Raw genomic sequence first — 18,495 nt, forward strand, 5'->3', positions numbered from 1 at the left:
TCATTTTTCAGCATAATATTATATAAATAAACTAACAAGAAATTCTGTCTTGGTCACTCACAGGAGTTAAAGGGTTAAAGGACTGAGTAACTGCATCAGGTTTATTCCTGCAATTAAGTTAAGTTGGCTTTACTGCTAATGTGTTTAGACTGATAGAAGTTATTGACAAGCTTCTTTACAATTATTTCTGGCTTGCTTTTTGTCAAAAAACAGGTGACTACTACTCACAAAATTTTACAAATTAGAGGTTTAGATAAGCAGTTACAATGTCTCTCTTCACCTCAGCCTACTTCAATTTACACAAATGCTATTCACAGTGTGAACAGCCATTTGATCAACCAAATCTCTTATATGAAAAGTTATTTGCAGCTCTGACAAGATCTTGTGACTAATATTGTAAAATTATAGTCCAACTTGAAGTTTTAGCTCTTTAACTTGATTCACAAGGTCAGAAATCGCTTCACTTCTGCAAAAGATAAGCAAAAGCCTTCATGATGTAAAAATAAAGCTTACAAGTTACATGTATGTGTGTCGTTTCCATCATCAGGAAATAAAAACAAATTTATTTTCAAAATCAAAGTAGAAAGTTGTTGCTAGTTTGTGGCGAGTTGAGGTGTTAATATGCTAAGCATTCAGATGCAGGAAGAACAAAGGATCTTGAATAAGGAAGCAGTGCAGGTTTGAGGAACAGCTGAGTCAAACAGGAAACAATTTTGAAACATGGCTAAATTTCTAATGCTCCTATTTATATAATGATATACATGTACAATGGAAGGGATTTATGATTAATTTTAACTGGCAGTGTACTCACTCTTCAGTCAGCACTTTCCTAATGTTACTCTGCTGTGATGCATTAACAAATGGTGACTTTGAAGATGACCTTCTTGGACTTCTCTTGGAGTAGAAATGTTTCAATTTAATCTGCAACCAAAAACATTTGGCTTTAAGGTATTTACTGTCCAAGCAGAAGGCAGATGGAATCTTCCTTATGTTCAGTATATAATTAATAATTGTGAATCAAAATAAGAAACAAACTTTGTGATCAATGCAAAATGCTTTGAAGAATCTTTGCTCTTCCCCAACCCACCACTCCCACTCCCCTCCCCTCCCTCTGTACCCCAATAAATAAAGAAACGGTAACCGGTCATTTCGCACAAAAGACTTTTAGCACAAGTTTCGGACCGTTCGCACAATTCTTAGTGGTCATTTCGCACAATAATTATAAGTGAGAAACGTCAATATAAAAGGTATACTGAGTGATACTGATAAGACGTTTCACCTTCACATGTCACTTTCAATAAGATCCAACGGTACTAACTTCAACTAGATCGAAATGTAATAATAATTTTTTATTATAGGAATATCCGCACAAACAACGACATTGAGGGTTGGCGAAAAGTCTTTAGTGCGAAATGTCCTGTATTCAAAGAAACAGATTCTGCAACAAAATTAATTTGTGTCAATTGTATGAAGTTATGATAATAGAAATAACATGCTACTTCCTCTTAAATTAAAAATGGAACGTTTCTGAATTTGATAGCACTTCAGACATTTATTAGAACAAAAGAAAGTGTTTGGTGTTATTTTAGGAGAAGTGTTCAAATCAACTGGACTGACTTGGTACACCAACATGGCTCACATTTCATAGTTTATATTGCCAATTTTGGCACACTGACAAACTGTTAGAATTTATTGGACAATCAATGAAGTATGAATTCAGCTTGAAACAGTCTTACCTGTTCTAAAGAGTCCTTGTGAAACCTCAAAAATTTTTCAATGTCCTCTAACTCTTCTTTCATTTTAGTCTCAGCACAGGAGAGAACTGGAATGCCATGGTGAGCATAGCGGTAGAGAGCTTCCAGTCTGCAAACAATATGATAGTTCTTACACTAGGCATGATAACTGTTGAGCACAAAATCATTGAAATCAGATAGCAACCCATGTTCATTTAACTTTCTTATTAGAAATAGGTGATTTGGAAGGGAATTTTGAGGTTACTTCAACCTATGAAAATTCTAATGACAGATAGTTTCAACACCATGAAACTAATTGATTACAGCACTTCAAACAAACAGTACCGGTACATGGTGCAGTTGGATCTTAGCAGAAAGCCTTGGGGCTACCAAAAGTGTCCAAAGAAAAGAGGTATCCTATTTGGGAGGTTAAAAATAGGATTTTTCTTTGCCTGAGGTGTTATTGTGTGTCTGGTTAGAGAACGTTTCTTACAAAAGAAGGTAGATTATACATTAGCCTATCATCAAATGCGATATTGCCTTTGGACAAGTTGCATATGTTTATCTGAAGTATCCACCAGTCTTTCTGCCAGTTTCTCAGCCTGGTCTCTGAGGTAGCTGCTGACATCTTTAAGTTTTCTCAAATCTTGGGTCTGCTGTGCTTTCTGATCTTTTAGGATTGAGATCCTAGAAAAATTTTTTTCATTTTAAGTACTTAATAAATGGCTGTCAGTAAAATTATGATTTTCTTCTGGATAGCTTTCTCCCTTTCTCCCTATGATTTATATCCTGCATGTCATTTCAGATTTCTGCAGTGTTGCCAATAATTGAGATTACAGTCTTCCAAGTGATATTCTTGTTTGTCTCATTTAACCATTTACACCTTAACATCAATTTATATTCTCCACACTGTTCCTTATACATTTCCTATGATACTGACAAGGAGAATTTGTTTCACAATCACAAGCTGCTTTAGTTTCCGATCATTTTTCCTAATTCTCCTGACCTTAATATTTGATCCAGCAGTGATGTTGTAAGAAGAGCTTAGATCCAAGTCACTTAAAGGAGTTTAAGGGTTAACAGCCAAAATTGTCCTCAAGATTATCTTCCTTTCTGGATACTAAATACCTCTCACCACAACTCTTGTAATCACTGGACTAGTCTAACAACAAAATTGGCCTTAAATTGGAGCACTTACCAATTTCTTTAATTACTGTACATTATTAGTACTCGTGATGCATAATGTTTACCTTTTTTCTATCTCTTCCCTGGCTTCATTTTGTTTTTGAATGTACTGTTTTCTTAGTATTTCTTGCGCTTGTGTAAGCAGCTGATAAAGGTCTTGCTGTGAGATTTTTTCAGATTCTTCACCACCCCTGTAAGATTAATGCCATTTTATATCAGTTAAGATAAAAAACAAAACAAAGAGGAAAAACAAAACAAACATGAGCAAGAAAAACTTCTGAGAATTCCTCTCTAACACTACACTTATTTGAGGGGTGGAGAGGGCCATCATAATTTTAAAACCTGAGTTGCTTATTCACCCTTTACACCCTAACATCAGTATACATATTCTCCAAAATCTCTAAACATTTCCTAAAGTGCTGACAAGGAGAATTTTTTAAAAAAATCAAGAGCATCTTTAGTTGGTGATCATCTCCTTCATTCTTATGTCCTTAAAGTTTGTTCAAGGAGAAATTAGATTCAAGTCACTGTAAGGGGTTTAAGGGTTCATAGATTAATTGTTAGTTATCAATAAAATGTCTTATTTTTGTATATATTTTCATGGCATAATTATGCACTCACTGTAACAATGGTGTTGATGTGTTTCTTAATAGAATTTTCTCAATCTGGCTTTTGAATAATCCAACATTCAGTAGCCTTATTGGTGATGGCCCAGCACTGTAAATAACAAGTTAGGAAGAAGCCCATGAGTAAGATATCACATCCTAACATCAGTTTATAAGTTCTCCATACTGTTCTTTACATGTTTCCTATGGTACTGATAAGGAGAATTTGCATAATAATCGAGAGCTTTTTGACCTTGTGGTCCTTTTCTTTATTCTCTTGACCTTAATGTTTGATTCAGGGATGATACTGTTGGGAGAAATTGTGAGCTTATCACTCTAGGGTTAAAGGGTTAATAAATACAATGTTCCATGATCTCAGGTCCCCAGGAATGTCTAATTTGAAGAGAGAAAATATTGAGGAAACTTTTAATCTTTACATAAAACTGACAAACTAACCTTTCATGGCTGGTTTCTAGGTCTGCATCTGTTGTTGGAGGGGAATATGGTCTATCTAACAAACTAAATAGGAAATACAAAGACCAAACTATTTTTAATACAAAAGAAACTGAAAGAATAAACCAGTTTGTAAAGCTGACATTGACAAGAACATGACTGTAAATTTTCTAAAACTTTTCACAAGTAATTTTATCTACTGCATTTAAGGGGTAATTTTGTGAAATATTTTTGATCACCAATGCGCTTTATAATTGATTCACAGTAAACAGAGATATATGTCAATAATTCTTACTTCAAAGGTTGAACAATACATTCCATCTTTGAGGTCAAACATAGTATTGCAGAACCAAGGATTTTGCTATTTATCACACCAACACCAAGCACTGGAGATAGTGCACTGAAACAGCATGTACAAAAAAAAGGATAAACATAATGACAAATAAGTTTACATAATAAACTCGTACATCAAAATAAGCATTCTCAACTTGCCTTAGTTAATACAGCCACCATGAAAAATCCTGAGCATGATTATTTATCACCAAATCCTTACATACCTTGCTGTTGGTGATGTACATATCATGTGATAAACAGTGGCTGCTTCATCAATGTCAAAGTAACTCTTATCATCTGGAAAAGAGTCAAAATTTGGGAAAAAATGCTTCAGTTAACTAATAATTTACCTTTTTACATTAACCCTTTAACTCCCAAGATCTCATTAGTAATTCTCCTTACTGTCTGCCATACAATTCATATGATTCTGATTTGGAGAATTTGGTATTGGATCAACCAATAATCCCCTAATTGATATTTTTCTTCACTCTCATTACTTGTCTGCTTGATATCATATTGATAGTGTAAGGAGAAATTCTGTCTTGGTCACTAGTGGGACTTAAAGGGTTAAGAAAAATCTGAAAATCCCCACATGCCACTATCTCTATATGGTAGGCACATATCATAGACATTTTTCCAATATCTTAGAGCTCTTCATGTCACAGAGAAAATATATTTTAGATGCTGTTCCACATGTAAAGAGTATTTTCAATGATGTTTTGTACATACACTGCTTGATTTTGAAATGCTTATTAACACTCTGCAAACTAGTTTTCCATCTGCCCAAATTTACCTTGCACACAAAATCTCTGTAGTTTCTTGGTCCAAGGCAATGAAACAGTGTGTACTCCAGCAATATGAGAACAATGATACAGATAAGGAGACACTGGATCTGAAGAGAAACAAATTTTGAGACTTGGAGCCACTTCAACAAGTTTATAATACAATATTTACCTTCAAAAGACTACAGGGTCTACACTCTTTTCAACTAAAAACATTCCATGACTTTCTGTGATCCACACTCAAATTCCTCAGCTTTCCAGACTTAGAAAATGATGCTAGAAATTTCAACACTTTCAAGGATTTTCAAGAAAAGTACAAACTCTAGATTACCTACTGAAGTTTTTCAGTTTCCTGAGTAAATTCATGGCAGGTTCCATCATTACTAACTAAAAAAGTTGATTATATTATTATGGTTTCACTGAAAGATGTCTGTATACTTGAATGTACACTTAATTTGTTCAGGGCGAATATGAAAAAGTAAATAAATGAATGAATAAACATAGTGTCTAAAAATTCCAACTGGCAGAAGGCAGATTGGTTAGCTAAATACTAAGTGCAGCCAGGGAGTTCAACTTGGGGCAACTGAGAACCAATCAGTGAGTATCAGGGTAGAAGGCTTGAACCTGGGACCACCAGATTACAGACCAGTGCCCTAACCACTTGGCCACACCACCTTCCTACATCTTGTTTGCTATTTGTTATTAAAGAAGATCCCCTAAAGCATGGTATTCCCTGCTATAAAAAATTCACGGGCTGGTACCTCGCTGGAGTCTCAAAATGAACAAGTTTTCATTTTCATCAGACTCCTCTTCTGAAGAGCTCCTATCTGACTGGGATCCTGTTCCATCATTCAGTAAAGACAGCTGGAGTTCAACACATTCATGAACCAAGAGTGAAAGCTTTCCATGAAAGCTATTGGTTTGAGTCTGTTCATGTCTGCTCCAGGAGACTTCTTCCTGAAAATACATCAATTTTTGAACACCTTTGACATACAACTTGATGCTTGTATCATCATCTCATTAAAGTTACGATAAAGTTACCATGGCTACCTAGTAAATAACTAGTTAAAAAACAATTAATAACGTTGAAACACAGGGTTTTTATTGAAAAATGTAGCGGAACAAAAAATACCTCCTCTGCATCATCAGATTCTTCAGATTCCAAAGCAATACAGTGATAAATTTTTCCACTTGCTGTTGCCATGGCAATAACAGGGGGTTGACACTGAAGACACAGTAAAGAGCAAGAATCCTGACCATAATTATCATCTGCTGCAGGGAACATCGTAACGGGACCATAAACTTTTGGTTGTTGCCTGTTAAAATGGAGGAAATAAGATATCATATCTTACTGGTACTTAATACACAAAAGTATAACTTGCATGTAAATCAGCTCAAAACGATATGTAAAAGTACAGATTACAGCACAAGTATATCAACACATTTAAAGTAAAGATAACATCAAAAGTAATACCATCTCAATAGCAGGTGGGTTGGTATGGAGAAGGAAAAGCAAACTATTCTATTCTAGTGAAGGATCCAATACAAAAATACAGTGATACATACATGTAGGTCACTGAAAGAGAATTACATATAAATGAAGTAATATTTCGTGCAGCAATTTCAGAAGCAAATTTTGTTCTCTTTCTAAGGACTATTTGTGTGAAGTATCACTGCTGAAATTTGAGGTCAGCATTACCAAGACTTATAAGTATAAAACTACTGATACAGTTCTGGTTACTATTGAAAAGTAAAGGGTTATGTACCGGATCTGAGAGATTCTGTGAAGAAGATAAAAGATGTCTCCATTTTCTCTCAAAATGAAAACAGGGTAAGCAACATCTGGTTCAGAATCACTAGAGCTTAGTCTTGCTTTTGGGTTGGTATCTCTAACAGCTGGTGCAAAATCAAATGCAATTGCTTTCTCTCCAAGAGCAGCTGCAAATGTCAATGAAGATCCAATAGATATTGACTTCTGACTGTATTCAGCTGTCAGGGAAGAGGACTCCCCTAAGGAAATGGTTTCTTCTGGCAAAGATGGCTTGAGGATGTTGTAAAGTCTGTAAAAGACAACAGATTGTAAAAAGGAAGATAAACCAAATTGATGATGAAATGAAAACAAATTGACAAAAGGAAAATAAACTACACCACTGCTCAGGCTGCCTCCATAAGGAGGTCCATTTATCAAGTTTTTATCAACAAAAATTTGATTTTCAATAATGCTTTGACCCTTAAGAATGATTAGCACCTAATTATTCCCAACAATATCTCCCCTGAATCACACACTTAGGACACGAGAATAAAGAAAATGATCACCAACTAAAGAGCCTCTTGATTGTTAAGCAATTCTCCTCGTCAGCACCTTTAGAAATTTACTGAGAACAGTATGGAGAATATGCATACTGATGCTAGGTGTAAAGCAATAACTAAAACCACAGAATACCTCAAGTTATTGTCTGATGTAAGCACCATAAGATGAGTATCAGTTTGGCTTCCTGGATGCCATTTGACATCAAGGACCTTTAACTTGTGATTTGTAACAAAGAATCTTGAATCAATAGGAATTGTTCTGAAACAAATCATTCATGAACAGGTAAATTAAAGATAACATGTCTGGAGGCAGGAAGTATTGAAAAAAAAAAAACTATATGACCATTCCAGTTATTTATAAGCACAACTGAATGAAGCAATGGAACTCTCTGGGTAAAATAATACATTTCACTTTAACTTTTCACTCCCATGATCAGATTGACGATTCTCTCTTCTAACTATCTTTAATTTCCATGTTAATTAGTCAAGAAAATTAGGTTTTAAATCAAGTCAGCTCCCTCTACAATGTAGCTGATGAGTTGGTCTATTCTCATCAGCTGTTCACATATTGGACCTAAATGGTTATGTGGTCAGCAATTCAGAGATTCACAGCTAAAACAGTGTACCTGCAGAGAACTGATTCACTGCCACCATCATACGCAGCAAACTTTCCCCATCTCATTGGCATCTCAAGAACCATTATTCCTCTTTGTCCTACAAGCAAAAGGTACTTTGACGAAGCACTGAACAGCATGGAATGCACATCAAATAAAGGAGCCTCAGTGCATACAAAAGACTGTTGACAAAATTTAAACAGAGATTTTACATTTATAACCTTTTAACACCTGAGAGTGACTGTCATCTTATTTCTCCTTGTGAAATCAACTCTGAATCTATCACTAAGGTCATGAGAATAATGAAAATGATCACTACCTAATAAAGCTATTGATTATCTGACAATTTCTCCTTGTTAATACCACAAAAATGAGTAAAGGAAAGTGTGGAGAATATGCATGTATACTGATGTTAGGGTGTAATGGGCCTAGTGTGGGAACGTTTGGACAGGTTTCAGTATATACCACTCTATTCTGTTCTTAACAAAACCCCAGTCCCGAAGCTTATCCATTGTTTTTGCCATTGTCTCCTTTCATCAAAAAACCATATGCAATATGAAGTATAGGATTATATGGAAATCTTGCCAAATATTTTGTGACATTTTTTTTTAATTTGGGTGATTTTGTTCTGACCTTACCAGTAAAGTATTTTAAGTCATAATACATGTTCATAGATCATGTCATAAGGGTTGAAGGAGAAAAATCAGTTAACCATTTAATCAGTCAATGATATTATCAATTAATTGATCAAAGAATCAATCAGAGGTTAAATCTGGCAATTGATCAGTCTTGCTGTCCAACTACTTAATCATTAAATCAGTCAATAATTCTGTCTATCAATCACTCTACTTACCAATCAAAATATCAGTCAATCTATCAATCAATTACTCGACAAACCAATCAGACTATCAGTCAATCTTTTTATCCATCACTCAATCATCCCAGCAACCAGTAAAACTATCAATCGTTCAATCCAATTAGTAAGTCAGTAACCCATTGTCTGTCACTAGTTCACTCAGTTAATTAACAGTCACTCGGTAATTCAATTAGCTAATCAGTCAGTCAACCCTATAGAATCTTAGAGATTTATCAACTTACTTGGAACTTAGCAGACCGTACTTTTTCAAAATGTAAGTTTTTCAGATTAGCTGTCAGAACACGAGTGTTCGAGGAATTCCATAAAAATATTTCACCATCATTTTCTATTAAAATGTTTTTTGATGTCCTTTCCGGCGATTCCTCTCTTTCTCTTGAATTTCCTTCACCAACCCTTGCAGAGAGCTCTCGGAAAACTGGGTGTTTAGGCAAATCAGTTTGCCACTTTCGACTCACATCCGAGTGCATTTTTGCCGCCATGTCCTTGCCTGTTACCTTAAGACTTACATGAAGTAACTCTTAACTCGTAGCAAATGGATTGTGGGCTCAAAAAGTACGTGGCCAAGATGGCGGCCGAGGTAAAGTTTGGAGAGTTTCTAATTTTTTTCCCGTTTACTGCTGATATCCCGGATGCCCACATGTTTTTTACGGTTTATATATTACTTTTTATAGGTGATTGAAATCTTAAAGAAATGCGTCAACAAGATCACAAGTTCCAGTACGAAGGAAAGGCGACACGTTTGTGAGGAACTTCTATTGCCTTGCATCCAGAAACAGGGTATGCTACAATTTGTTGTAATTTCAGTGAACTATGTATGTACAGAAAAATGATCGATCTTAAATATTCACGAGTGTTGTGATAAATATTGAAATGTTATCTTGAATGTCGGGGAAAATAACTTAATTATTGCGTGATTTGTTAATTGCTTTGGAAACTTAGAACGTACTGGTCGAATATTCACGTGGTGCCATAGGTCCAGTTGAATTATTTTGGGACGGGAGAGGGGGGGGGAGGTGGCAGCGGCGGTTGTTGTCACTCAGATATATTATGATGAGGAACCTAAAGGTTTTGTTTGGGCTAACATCGATGAAATCTCAAGTACTCGTCGAAGCCATGCATTTTCTAGTGAACACCTTCCTCCTTGGGAAGATTCTATTTGGGGTTTTGCATTGATTTGGCGTAACACCTACCCAAGATGGTCCGGTGGGGGTACTGGAGAGGGATCCTGCGGACCAAAGGAGATGGAATTGATCAAATGATGTTGATCATTGCCTCATTTCACTATTGTTTCGCTCCTCCTTATCAAAATTCTTGCTATTTGATTTTGTAGATTTTTCTGAGGCTGGAGTAAAAGCAGTGATCAAGTTGATATTTTTAACACAACATCGTTACAGGTAATTGATAACCTTTACAAGGCCAGGGTCTGATTATTCAAAGGGTGGATAACACCATCCACTGGATAAATCTCCATCTGGTGGATAGAGCAGTTTGTTTTGTCGACACTTATCTCCTGGATGGCAATTTAAATGTTGTTGATGTGTATTTCTCCAGAAACGATTACCTGTGTTTTATAGAAAATAATGAGTTCTGAAGAAATGACTTACTCCTTGTGTTAGCCTGTGAGTGAAACTTTGAAAATTTTACAATAGTTAAAAGTTGATATTTAGAGCATTAGCCCTTCATTATAGTTACTAACAGTTTTTTTGTTTGTTATGGAATAGTAATTTAGACAGTTTCTAGATTTCTCCATTATCCTTTGTGCAAAGTGTGGCAGAGCTGTAAGGATGCAAAGGCTATTCTCGCATGTGAAATTGTATGGTGAAAAGGGAAAAAATTGCAAGTGCATCTACCATACTCTGCAGACAAGAATCAGTAGTACATGTAAACATTGTTCTCTCTGTTCTTTACATTTTCGACTTTGCAATAAACTCAGTGGTCACTAAAAGGTATGGAGGGCTGACCACAAATGTAAATTTCTGAATGAAATGTATTATTTTTAATAATTTCAAGTTTAGATTTGAATGTCAAATGTTTAAAATTTAAAATTAGTAATTACCTCTCTTTATAGAGATAACCAGTCTAGAAGAGGGGTTGAAGAAGTCCTTAGAGTGTTGGCAGAAAAGCAAAGTAGGTGATATTGGGCTCAGAGTTTGGTGATGCATGATTTTTGTTGAACTCAGTATATTTTGCAATTTACCAGTATATACCATCATCATAGCAATTTTTGTCTGTTTTATGTTTTTCATGTTTGAAGTTGGTTATATCTTTTGTATCAGTTTTGAATTTGAATTGAAATCACAAACCCTTCTTTTTTAATTAGGTGTGAATGCTGTCAAATATTTTTGTATGGTGTTTTCTGATGTTGAAAAACATATAACCTCATCAGCGCCAAGGTAAGAATTTTTCTTGGATTTAAACTTTAAAAAAATCAAGTACTTATCCAAGGAGATTTTGAGTTAACTGATTATACCACAATGTGCTGGCTGAACCTGTAAGTCATAGCCGACATAGATTTTTTAAATTTTGGACAACAAGTATTGAATTTTCCTTTACGAGCTCCATTTTCTTGAATTTGATTTTGTCCTCATTGAAGGTTTCTCTCTTCAAAAGTTTGAGAGATTTATATATTTTCAAGAAATTCTGAGACACTATGATCTTTAAAGGTCAATTCTCATTAGGTGTGGAATAATACACTTTTTTCATTTGACTGTACAAACAGTGAACATTCAGACATTCAAATAATTGCTTTATTTGAACTTGTAAAGGGATCTTTGGTGCTTGCTTGATGCAGGCAGACTTTAATGGTATTTTGAAACTTGAAATGAATGTCCCAGAGGTAGTAGTTATTTTGTTTTATTCTAAGCTTGTACAACTTATAATGCTGTTGCTGTTTGTAAAATTAACTTTTAAATCTGTTTTTGTGGATTTGTTGCAGTTATGTGAACAGTGGTTCAAATCTTGTTCTTTTGTGTTGGTCATGTGTCCTTGCCAGACATGTCTACAGCAAGACTGAATTGTGTAAGGATGCACAATGGATCAGACTGGTACAGGTTCAATGTCTGGCACTGCATGGAGTTCTGTCTGCTGGAACAGCTTGTGTTTGTGAAGCAGGAAAGAAAAAATTATACAGAGTCTGGAGAGAGGTACAGTATTGAAAGCTGGCTTGTGATTCTCAGATAGACTATGTTTTTCTTTGTCTTATCATTTTGGATGCAACTTTGAAAGTCACAGGGCAAGGCTTAGAACATAACTTGATTGAAAAGAGATGATGCCAGATTACTCTTTTTAATCCCTTCACTCTCAAGATCTGATTATTAATTCTCCCCTCCAGCTGCTACACACCCCCCTGTTAATTAGTAATGAGAATTAAGTGTTGGATCAAGAAAATAGTGTTAACCTATTACCTTTGAGTATTCTCATTACTGTTTACTGAATAATTAATGGATGTTATTGGGAGAAGTTACATGTTGATTACCTCTGGGAGTTAAGGTTTAATTAGTTGAGAAAAAGAGGAACAACCCCATATTACCTTTACCACAACAAACAGCAAGTGTCAACTTGGCCCAAGGCAAAGCACAGAATATTTGGTTTGATAATGTGATGCTCTTACTGAGTATTTGTTGTCTGGCATGAAGAGATGTGAAATTCATGATCCTGTTTTAGTTGGCTTGATATACTCTTGCCCTTTCATTAAAGGGTTATCTACCATGAATGTGTGAGCACTATTTTATGTATTTTTTTTGACATATTTTTCCAGGTTCCAGGAATCACATTTAAATATGCAGAAGCCATCAGCAAATTGGAGGCATCACAGGTAAACCTTCATATGGTACATTGCAATGAGATAAATTAAAATGCAGTATAGTATTTTCTTCTCTGTGTTGGTAGATTTTCTATGACCTGTTGTACAACATAAGATATTTTGATTTTGATGATATTATGAGTCAATAAAGTCCAGCGATGAAAAATTCCCTCCATTTAGACTATTAGATTGAGTTGTTACAAACACTTTTTTCCACAATCTGATTTTGTTCTTTTTCAGGAAAACTGTTGCTTGACTGGACTGCTATTTAATTTTTGCACCAAAAATAAAGATGTTGAAACAATAGGTAAATTTAAGGTAAGATAGAACAAGAAATGTTCACCATTATCCATATTACCCTTTCTACCCCTCAGAGTTACTAGCATATTATTTTTTATGCTCTCCTTACAATATCACCCCTGAATCGCACATCAAGGGCACAAAAATAAAGGAAATGATCACCAAACAAAGAAGCTCTTGATTGTGAAACAAATTCTCCTTGTTAGCATCTTAGGAAATGTATGGAGAACAGTATGGAGAATGTGCATTCTGATGTTAGGGTGTTAAGGGTAATAATGTTATAATGTCTTTTTTGAGCAGAAAACATTGCTGGAAATGTACGTGAAAGCTGTGATCAATAGCAAGACAAGACCCTCCCATCATGTCCTGGTAAGAATAAAATTGTGGAATAGTTGGGCTCAACACGTGATCTTTTATATAAAATAATTCTGACAAAGTTTGAACAAATGCTGAGTGCAGAAGCAGGGATATACTGTGTATATCCTTCATTACCATTTTGCTCTACTAATGTGACTTTTGACCTTTGATTCCTCCAGGTGAACATTTCCCCTTTGCTCAGTCACGTCACCCATGACGACTTCAGCAGTTTAATCTTACCAGCATTACAGAAATCTCTGCTGCGAAACCCAGAGGTGGTTCTTGAAAGTAAGTGATGGATTAATTACATGCTTTTGCTCAGAAATAATTCTCTGAACAAAACTTACAAATTCAATTAAATTTAAATGTAGAGTTCAGTTTCCAGATTGTAAATCCCTATTATAGGTCCCTTGTCCTCCTAAATTTGTAGCATGAATAAGGCATCATTGAACTTTGTGTCTGGGAATGAATGACTTGCCAGGATATTGCATTAAACAGTAAACTAAAACAACTTTTCGCCAATAGAAGGAGAAGAGTTTAAAGTATCCTGGGTTGAAATAAGCATTTCATTTCTTAATTATTAACTAAGGTTTAATCTTAACCAAACCAGAGATGGAAACATTTGTTTTTAACCTGGTATATGGGCAGTACTAATAGAGATGCCAAGAAGTTCATATTCATTTATCTTCTTCTTATAATGATTTTTATCATGTGATATTTATGGTCTTTACACAATTATACTGATATATATATATTTTTCCTTTTTTTATTCAGGTGCTGCTTATTTAATTTCTTCTGTTTCAATTGATTTATCAAAGTACGCTTTAGACATCTGTAAAAACACTGTTGGTCAACTGCGTGCTAAAGAAGAGCTCCACAGACAGGAGGCTACGTTAATCTTAAAGAATCTTGCACATCAGTGCAGTGATCCAGGAGCAATGGAGGAACTTATCAACTACTTATTTGCTGTCCTTAATGGTAAGGATTTGTTGAACATTCTCTACCAAACAATATTTTGATTGACAATGTTCTTATGTACAATGTAGAGTGAGAACCCATGACACTGTTCTTATTGGAGTCACAGACTTAAAATTTACAAAATTTGAATTCAATGACAAGAAACAAGTAATGAATTCCATCTAAGTTCTTTGCGAGATTTGCATGCTTTGGTCCCAAGCAAAAATTATCACAAATGAATTGAATTGCATAGTTTGTTTCCTATGATGTTGTTTAAGTGACCCAGCCAAAGATTGGGAGGAAAAAGACAAAAACTGTGAGGTAATTGGTACCATTGGAAAAAATATAGTTTATTATTATATTCCCTGAGATCCTCCCAAGATCTCATTAATAATTCTCCTTACTGTCTACCATACAATTTTTATAATGTTAGTTTGGATCATTTGATATTGGATCAACTGATTATACCTTAGGGGATATTTTTCATTATTCTCATCAATTGTCTCCATCATATTGCATTCTGTATTCATTTTGGTATTATAAGGGAAATTCTGCCTAACAGTTACTTACAGGAGTTAACTCATTAAATGTTTCATTTCATATAGTTTATAGCTTTTCTGGATAAAAGTTCCCTACCAGTAGTTAACTGTTACATTGCCTGGTTTAGGTTCAGAAGGCAAACTTACTCAGTGGAATGACAGAGTTGGTGTTCTTCAAGGTTTGTTTAGTTATGTATTCATTAAACAGTTAATGCTACATTATGGCAAACTTCTCTGTTGCCAATTCTCTAACAGTTGTCTATAATAATGCTCTCGACTCCTTTGACTTTCAAATGATTAAAATATTTCTGAATTTTTCTAGGGATAAAGAGTCTGGAGCACCATTCAGTTAGTGGAAATGCATCTGTGCAAGCATTAAGCCAACTTGTCTCTGAAAAACTTGTGAAATATTTACAACAAGAAGGTTTGGAAATACTTCATTATCTGAAGGATCATGAGGATTCTTTTTTCTTAGAATTAAATGTGTGGCCTTATCCTGAGGCCATATGATTTTTAGATTAATATTGTTGTTTTTGCCAGTGAAATTATTTTACCAGACAGTCAACTTCTTCAATGATTTGTGTTGCACTTTGGGACTTTCATCAAGTATCATTCTTTTTAGAGAGATTTTTTCAGAAGAGCAATTAGAGTATTGAATTATCAAATAACTTGACTGTGTAGAAATGACAGCTCTAGGTTCACATTTCACTTATTTCATAAGTATGTGAGACCTAAAGAGAGTTGATTGTACACCTCATGTCTGGGTTATAGGCAATGTTGTAAGTATCTGTGTAGAGAAGTAAAAGAATGATGTTAGGTTTTGCCCTTTTTTTGTTGCTATAAAGAAGATTTTAATCTTTATCAATAATTTGTCATCATTTTTTACTGGAAATTTTCATTAGAGCATTAGGTAGGTTTCCATTCAATAAAATGATTGGTTGTAGAAAAGAAATGATCACCAGCACTAGGTCCAAGTTGTTTGCATTTATAAGATATTTATCTGTGTGAACCTTCTCTGTCTTGATTAATTCATACAGTGCATGAAGGAGCTGTTGTGTATGGCCTATCAGTTTTAAGTCACTGGTGTGCCCATTTTTCCACACAAGTACCTAAGGTGCTTGTTGATGCCTTCAAGGTGAGAATAGTCAGAGGAGGAGATAAACCATCTTACTAAAAATTGTTTAGGAATCAGAGGACATTATTGTTAAACTGTAGCTTGACATGAGATTCAAAAATAGCATTTGATTTTAAAATTGTTGATAAATATTCAATTTTTAGCTGTTTCTAAGTTGTAAGGTTAAAGGACTGGTGCAAGAGCAGAGGTTGTAAAAATCATCTGGTCACATCTCTATGTTTCTGGAATTCTTTTGTCGAAGCAGAAATAAAAGAACTAAACCCTTACTTTATTTTACAAAAACAGAAAAAAGTTGAATGATTGTGTTTAACAGGGCTCAATGTGTTCAGTTGTTGTAAGGCAGCTCAAAGTTTTTTTTTTTGCCCGAAATGTTATCCCTTAAAAATAAAATTCAAATCAGTGAAAGGGAAAATGACATTTATGTTAACTTCAGGCTACTTGGAAAAAACTATGATGTTTTAGCAGTAATTCTATCAAACATATGTTTGTCTTTTTACTGAAACAGAGGTCAGATTTCAATTTCATTAGTATGGTGTGGTGTTGTGTTTTACAGAAAGGAATGACTAACAAGAACTCCACCACAGCTGTGCGTACTGGGTACTTACAGTGTATGACAGGTGCTTTTCAAGGTATTGATAAATCCCTTTGTTTACCATAAAAATTCAAGAATCTAGGAGGGTCTGTTATTGTAACACTCAACAGTCTAATATCAGTATGCATATTCTCCATGTTGTTCACTTTACAAGTTCTGTGGCACCCACAAAGAGAATTTGTTTAACAATCAAGAGCTTCTTTTGTTTGTGATCAGTTCCTTGATTCTTGTGACCTTAACTTTTGATTTTTTGCCATGCCGTGAGGAGAGATTTGATACTAGTCACTCTTAGGGATGAGAAGGTTAATTTTGCTTTTGATAATCTTTGATGATAATGCTAAATTTTAATTTTATTCAAGGTAATACCCTGCTCCAAGGGATGGAAATTCTGCCTCAGTTACTGCAAGTAAGGTTTTTACCCATATTTGTCATATACATATAACAGGTACTTTTCCTCTCTCTCTCCTTGTGTTTTTCTGCAAAACAGGTTTCTTTAAGAATGGAAAGGTCAAGACAAATTGACACAAAACACATATTGATGTAACAATAATAATTTATTTTATAATGAGATTTCTTCACGACCAGCAGCATATTATTTATCTATGAATGTTTCAAAGTCTTATTTTTCTGAACCTATCTAGCAGTGAATGCAATTTTGATTGGTATGCTCAATGTTTAGACCATTGAAAAAGCCAGTGGCCAACCAAACCAAGCTGCCATTGTTACAGAAGGACTATTAGCTGCCTCCATACTAATCAGATTATCACTTGCTGATGTACAAGCAGGTAACTGTATATGATAAAGATGTTAACATGTTGCGATCGATAAATAAGAAACCTCCCTAGGAAAGCTAATGTGACACTTTTTGAACCCAAGAAGAATCAAGAAGATCTTTTAAGATCTTCTTGACTTAAAAGTTGTGGTTCACATACAAATATTACTAATTAAAATGTATAGCTTAGCAACATTGACGACTTCTCTTTCAGAATCTAAACTGGGTTCATTTTGGACAACATTCCTGGATATAAAGAAGCAGCTGTTTGTTTCAGACAAATTTTTAAACTTTGCATCTGAAGAAGGTAAAACATATTTTGGTAATGTCACAACAGTGAAAAAATCCACTACTGGCTTTAGACAGCGCACTTACAAAAAATGACAAAAATTAAAGAAAGATGTTATTCATTAGTTGTGTGTGTGTGTGGTACATCAGAGTCCCCCATGAAGGTTCAAACCCTAGACCTTTGCATTTCCCAAACCGATGCTCTACCACTGAGCCTTGTAGGACTGGTTTGTTATCTCTCTCCCTGATCATATGAACTTCATGCATGTCAAACTTATTTACTTTTGATGATAGTAATTTTTCTGATTTGTCAACAGCTCTCTTATTACTGGTGTCTGTGATTGAAAGACTCGTCCTCAGTCATGGACAAAGATTAAACAAATCTAATAGCCAGTGAGTCAAGCTCAAAATCTTTAGCTAGCTTGTAACTAGGAGAGAGGATTTAAAACCTCTTTAAAGCAGAATGTGTGGGATATGTGATAGCCTATGGTCAGTGTGCAGAGCCCTGTTGTTTAAAGGGCAGAGAGCACTATCTTATGGATAAATCAGTATTCAGTGGAAAAGTACTAACAAAATGTATTGCCCTATCGACCAAATAGAGATTTATCCAGTGGATAGCATTATCCACCTTTCAAATAAGGGGGCCTGTCCCAGACTCTTAGTCAAGTGGTCCATGTGTGAGACTTGGCTGTGTCATGGTGTTGTGTTTCAAGGCAGAAAACGTTAATCTCACAATGCCTCTCCCCACTCAGGAGAGTAAAATAAGTATTGATGAACCATTAAGGAAGCCTGGTGAAATGTAACCTGTATTGTCCTAGTGTGTCACCCAGAAGGAGTAACAATATTCCTAGTTCCTTCATG

General features: G+C 35.0%; 2 protein-coding genes across 3 annotated transcripts in view; one reads left to right on the top strand and one right to left on the bottom strand.

The window, feature by feature from the left end:
* Positions 1–324: 324 nt before the first annotated feature.
* LOC131782551 (nucleoporin 88) lies at positions 325–9,376 on the bottom strand. Of its 2 annotated transcripts, none has more exons than XM_059099293.2 (16): positions 9,114–9,376; positions 8,028–8,197; positions 7,535–7,660; positions 6,858–7,151; positions 6,224–6,407; positions 5,853–6,048; positions 5,103–5,201; positions 4,534–4,606; positions 4,272–4,376; positions 3,980–4,042; positions 3,540–3,635; positions 2,984–3,109; positions 2,274–2,420; positions 1,737–1,863; positions 812–921; positions 325–466 (listed from the first exon to the last, which is right to left on the bottom strand). In XM_059099293.2, exons 1-16 carry the CDS (start codon positions 9,369–9,371, stop codon positions 403–405), a joined length of 2,238 nt encoding a protein of 745 aa, XP_058955276.2. In that variant the 5' UTR covers positions 9,372–9,376; the 3' UTR covers positions 325–402. The 2 variants fall into 2 exon arrangements, with proteins under 2 accessions (XP_058955276.2, XP_066018730.1); XM_066162633.1 differs by having other exon boundaries at positions 8,028–8,115; positions 9,114–9,216.
* Positions 9,377–9,442: 66 nt separating this feature from the next.
* Positions 9,443–18,495, top strand: part of LOC131782506 (stalled ribosome sensor GCN1) — a 29,599-nt gene continuing 20,546 nt past the window's right edge. Inside the window, exons 1-19 of the mRNA XM_059099240.2 lie at positions 9,443–9,469; positions 9,564–9,669; positions 10,223–10,286; positions 10,961–11,019; positions 11,213–11,285; positions 11,828–12,035; positions 12,650–12,706; positions 12,935–13,012; positions 13,295–13,363; positions 13,531–13,639; positions 14,126–14,329; positions 14,976–15,026; positions 15,170–15,271; positions 15,885–15,982; positions 16,536–16,611; positions 16,934–16,980; positions 17,254–17,359; positions 17,561–17,653; positions 17,952–18,027. Coding sequence (XP_058955223.2) covers positions 9,458–9,469; positions 9,564–9,669; positions 10,223–10,286; positions 10,961–11,019; positions 11,213–11,285; positions 11,828–12,035; positions 12,650–12,706; positions 12,935–13,012; positions 13,295–13,363; positions 13,531–13,639; positions 14,126–14,329; positions 14,976–15,026; positions 15,170–15,271; positions 15,885–15,982; positions 16,536–16,611; positions 16,934–16,980; positions 17,254–17,359; positions 17,561–17,653; positions 17,952–18,027 — 1,688 coding nt within the window. The 5' untranslated portion in view covers positions 9,443–9,457. The remainder of the gene's footprint in view (positions 9,470–9,563; positions 9,670–10,222; positions 10,287–10,960; positions 11,020–11,212; positions 11,286–11,827; positions 12,036–12,649; positions 12,707–12,934; positions 13,013–13,294; positions 13,364–13,530; positions 13,640–14,125; positions 14,330–14,975; positions 15,027–15,169; positions 15,272–15,884; positions 15,983–16,535; positions 16,612–16,933; positions 16,981–17,253; positions 17,360–17,560; positions 17,654–17,951; positions 18,028–18,495) is intronic.

This window comes from Pocillopora verrucosa, chromosome 2 (assembly GCF_036669915.1).
Source record: "Pocillopora verrucosa isolate sample1 chromosome 2, ASM3666991v2, whole genome shotgun sequence".
NCBI classification, from domain to species: Eukaryota; Metazoa; Cnidaria; class Anthozoa; order Scleractinia; family Pocilloporidae; genus Pocillopora; species Pocillopora verrucosa.

Bases quoted from the DNA above. Each gene is read 5' to 3' on its own strand.
- LOC131782551 (XM_059099293.2), bottom strand. From the start codon at position 9,371: ATGGCGGCAAAAATGCACTCGGATGTGAGTCGAAAGTGGCAAACTGAT. The intron at 6,408-6,857 runs GTACATAACCCT...CCATTTTAACAG, and splicing joins CACAGAATCTCTCAGATCCG to GCAACAACCAAAAGTTTATG. The intron at 4,377-4,533 runs GTATGTAAGGAT...ATGCTGTTTCAG, and splicing joins TGTACATCACCAACAGCAAG to TGCACTATCTCCAGTGCTTG.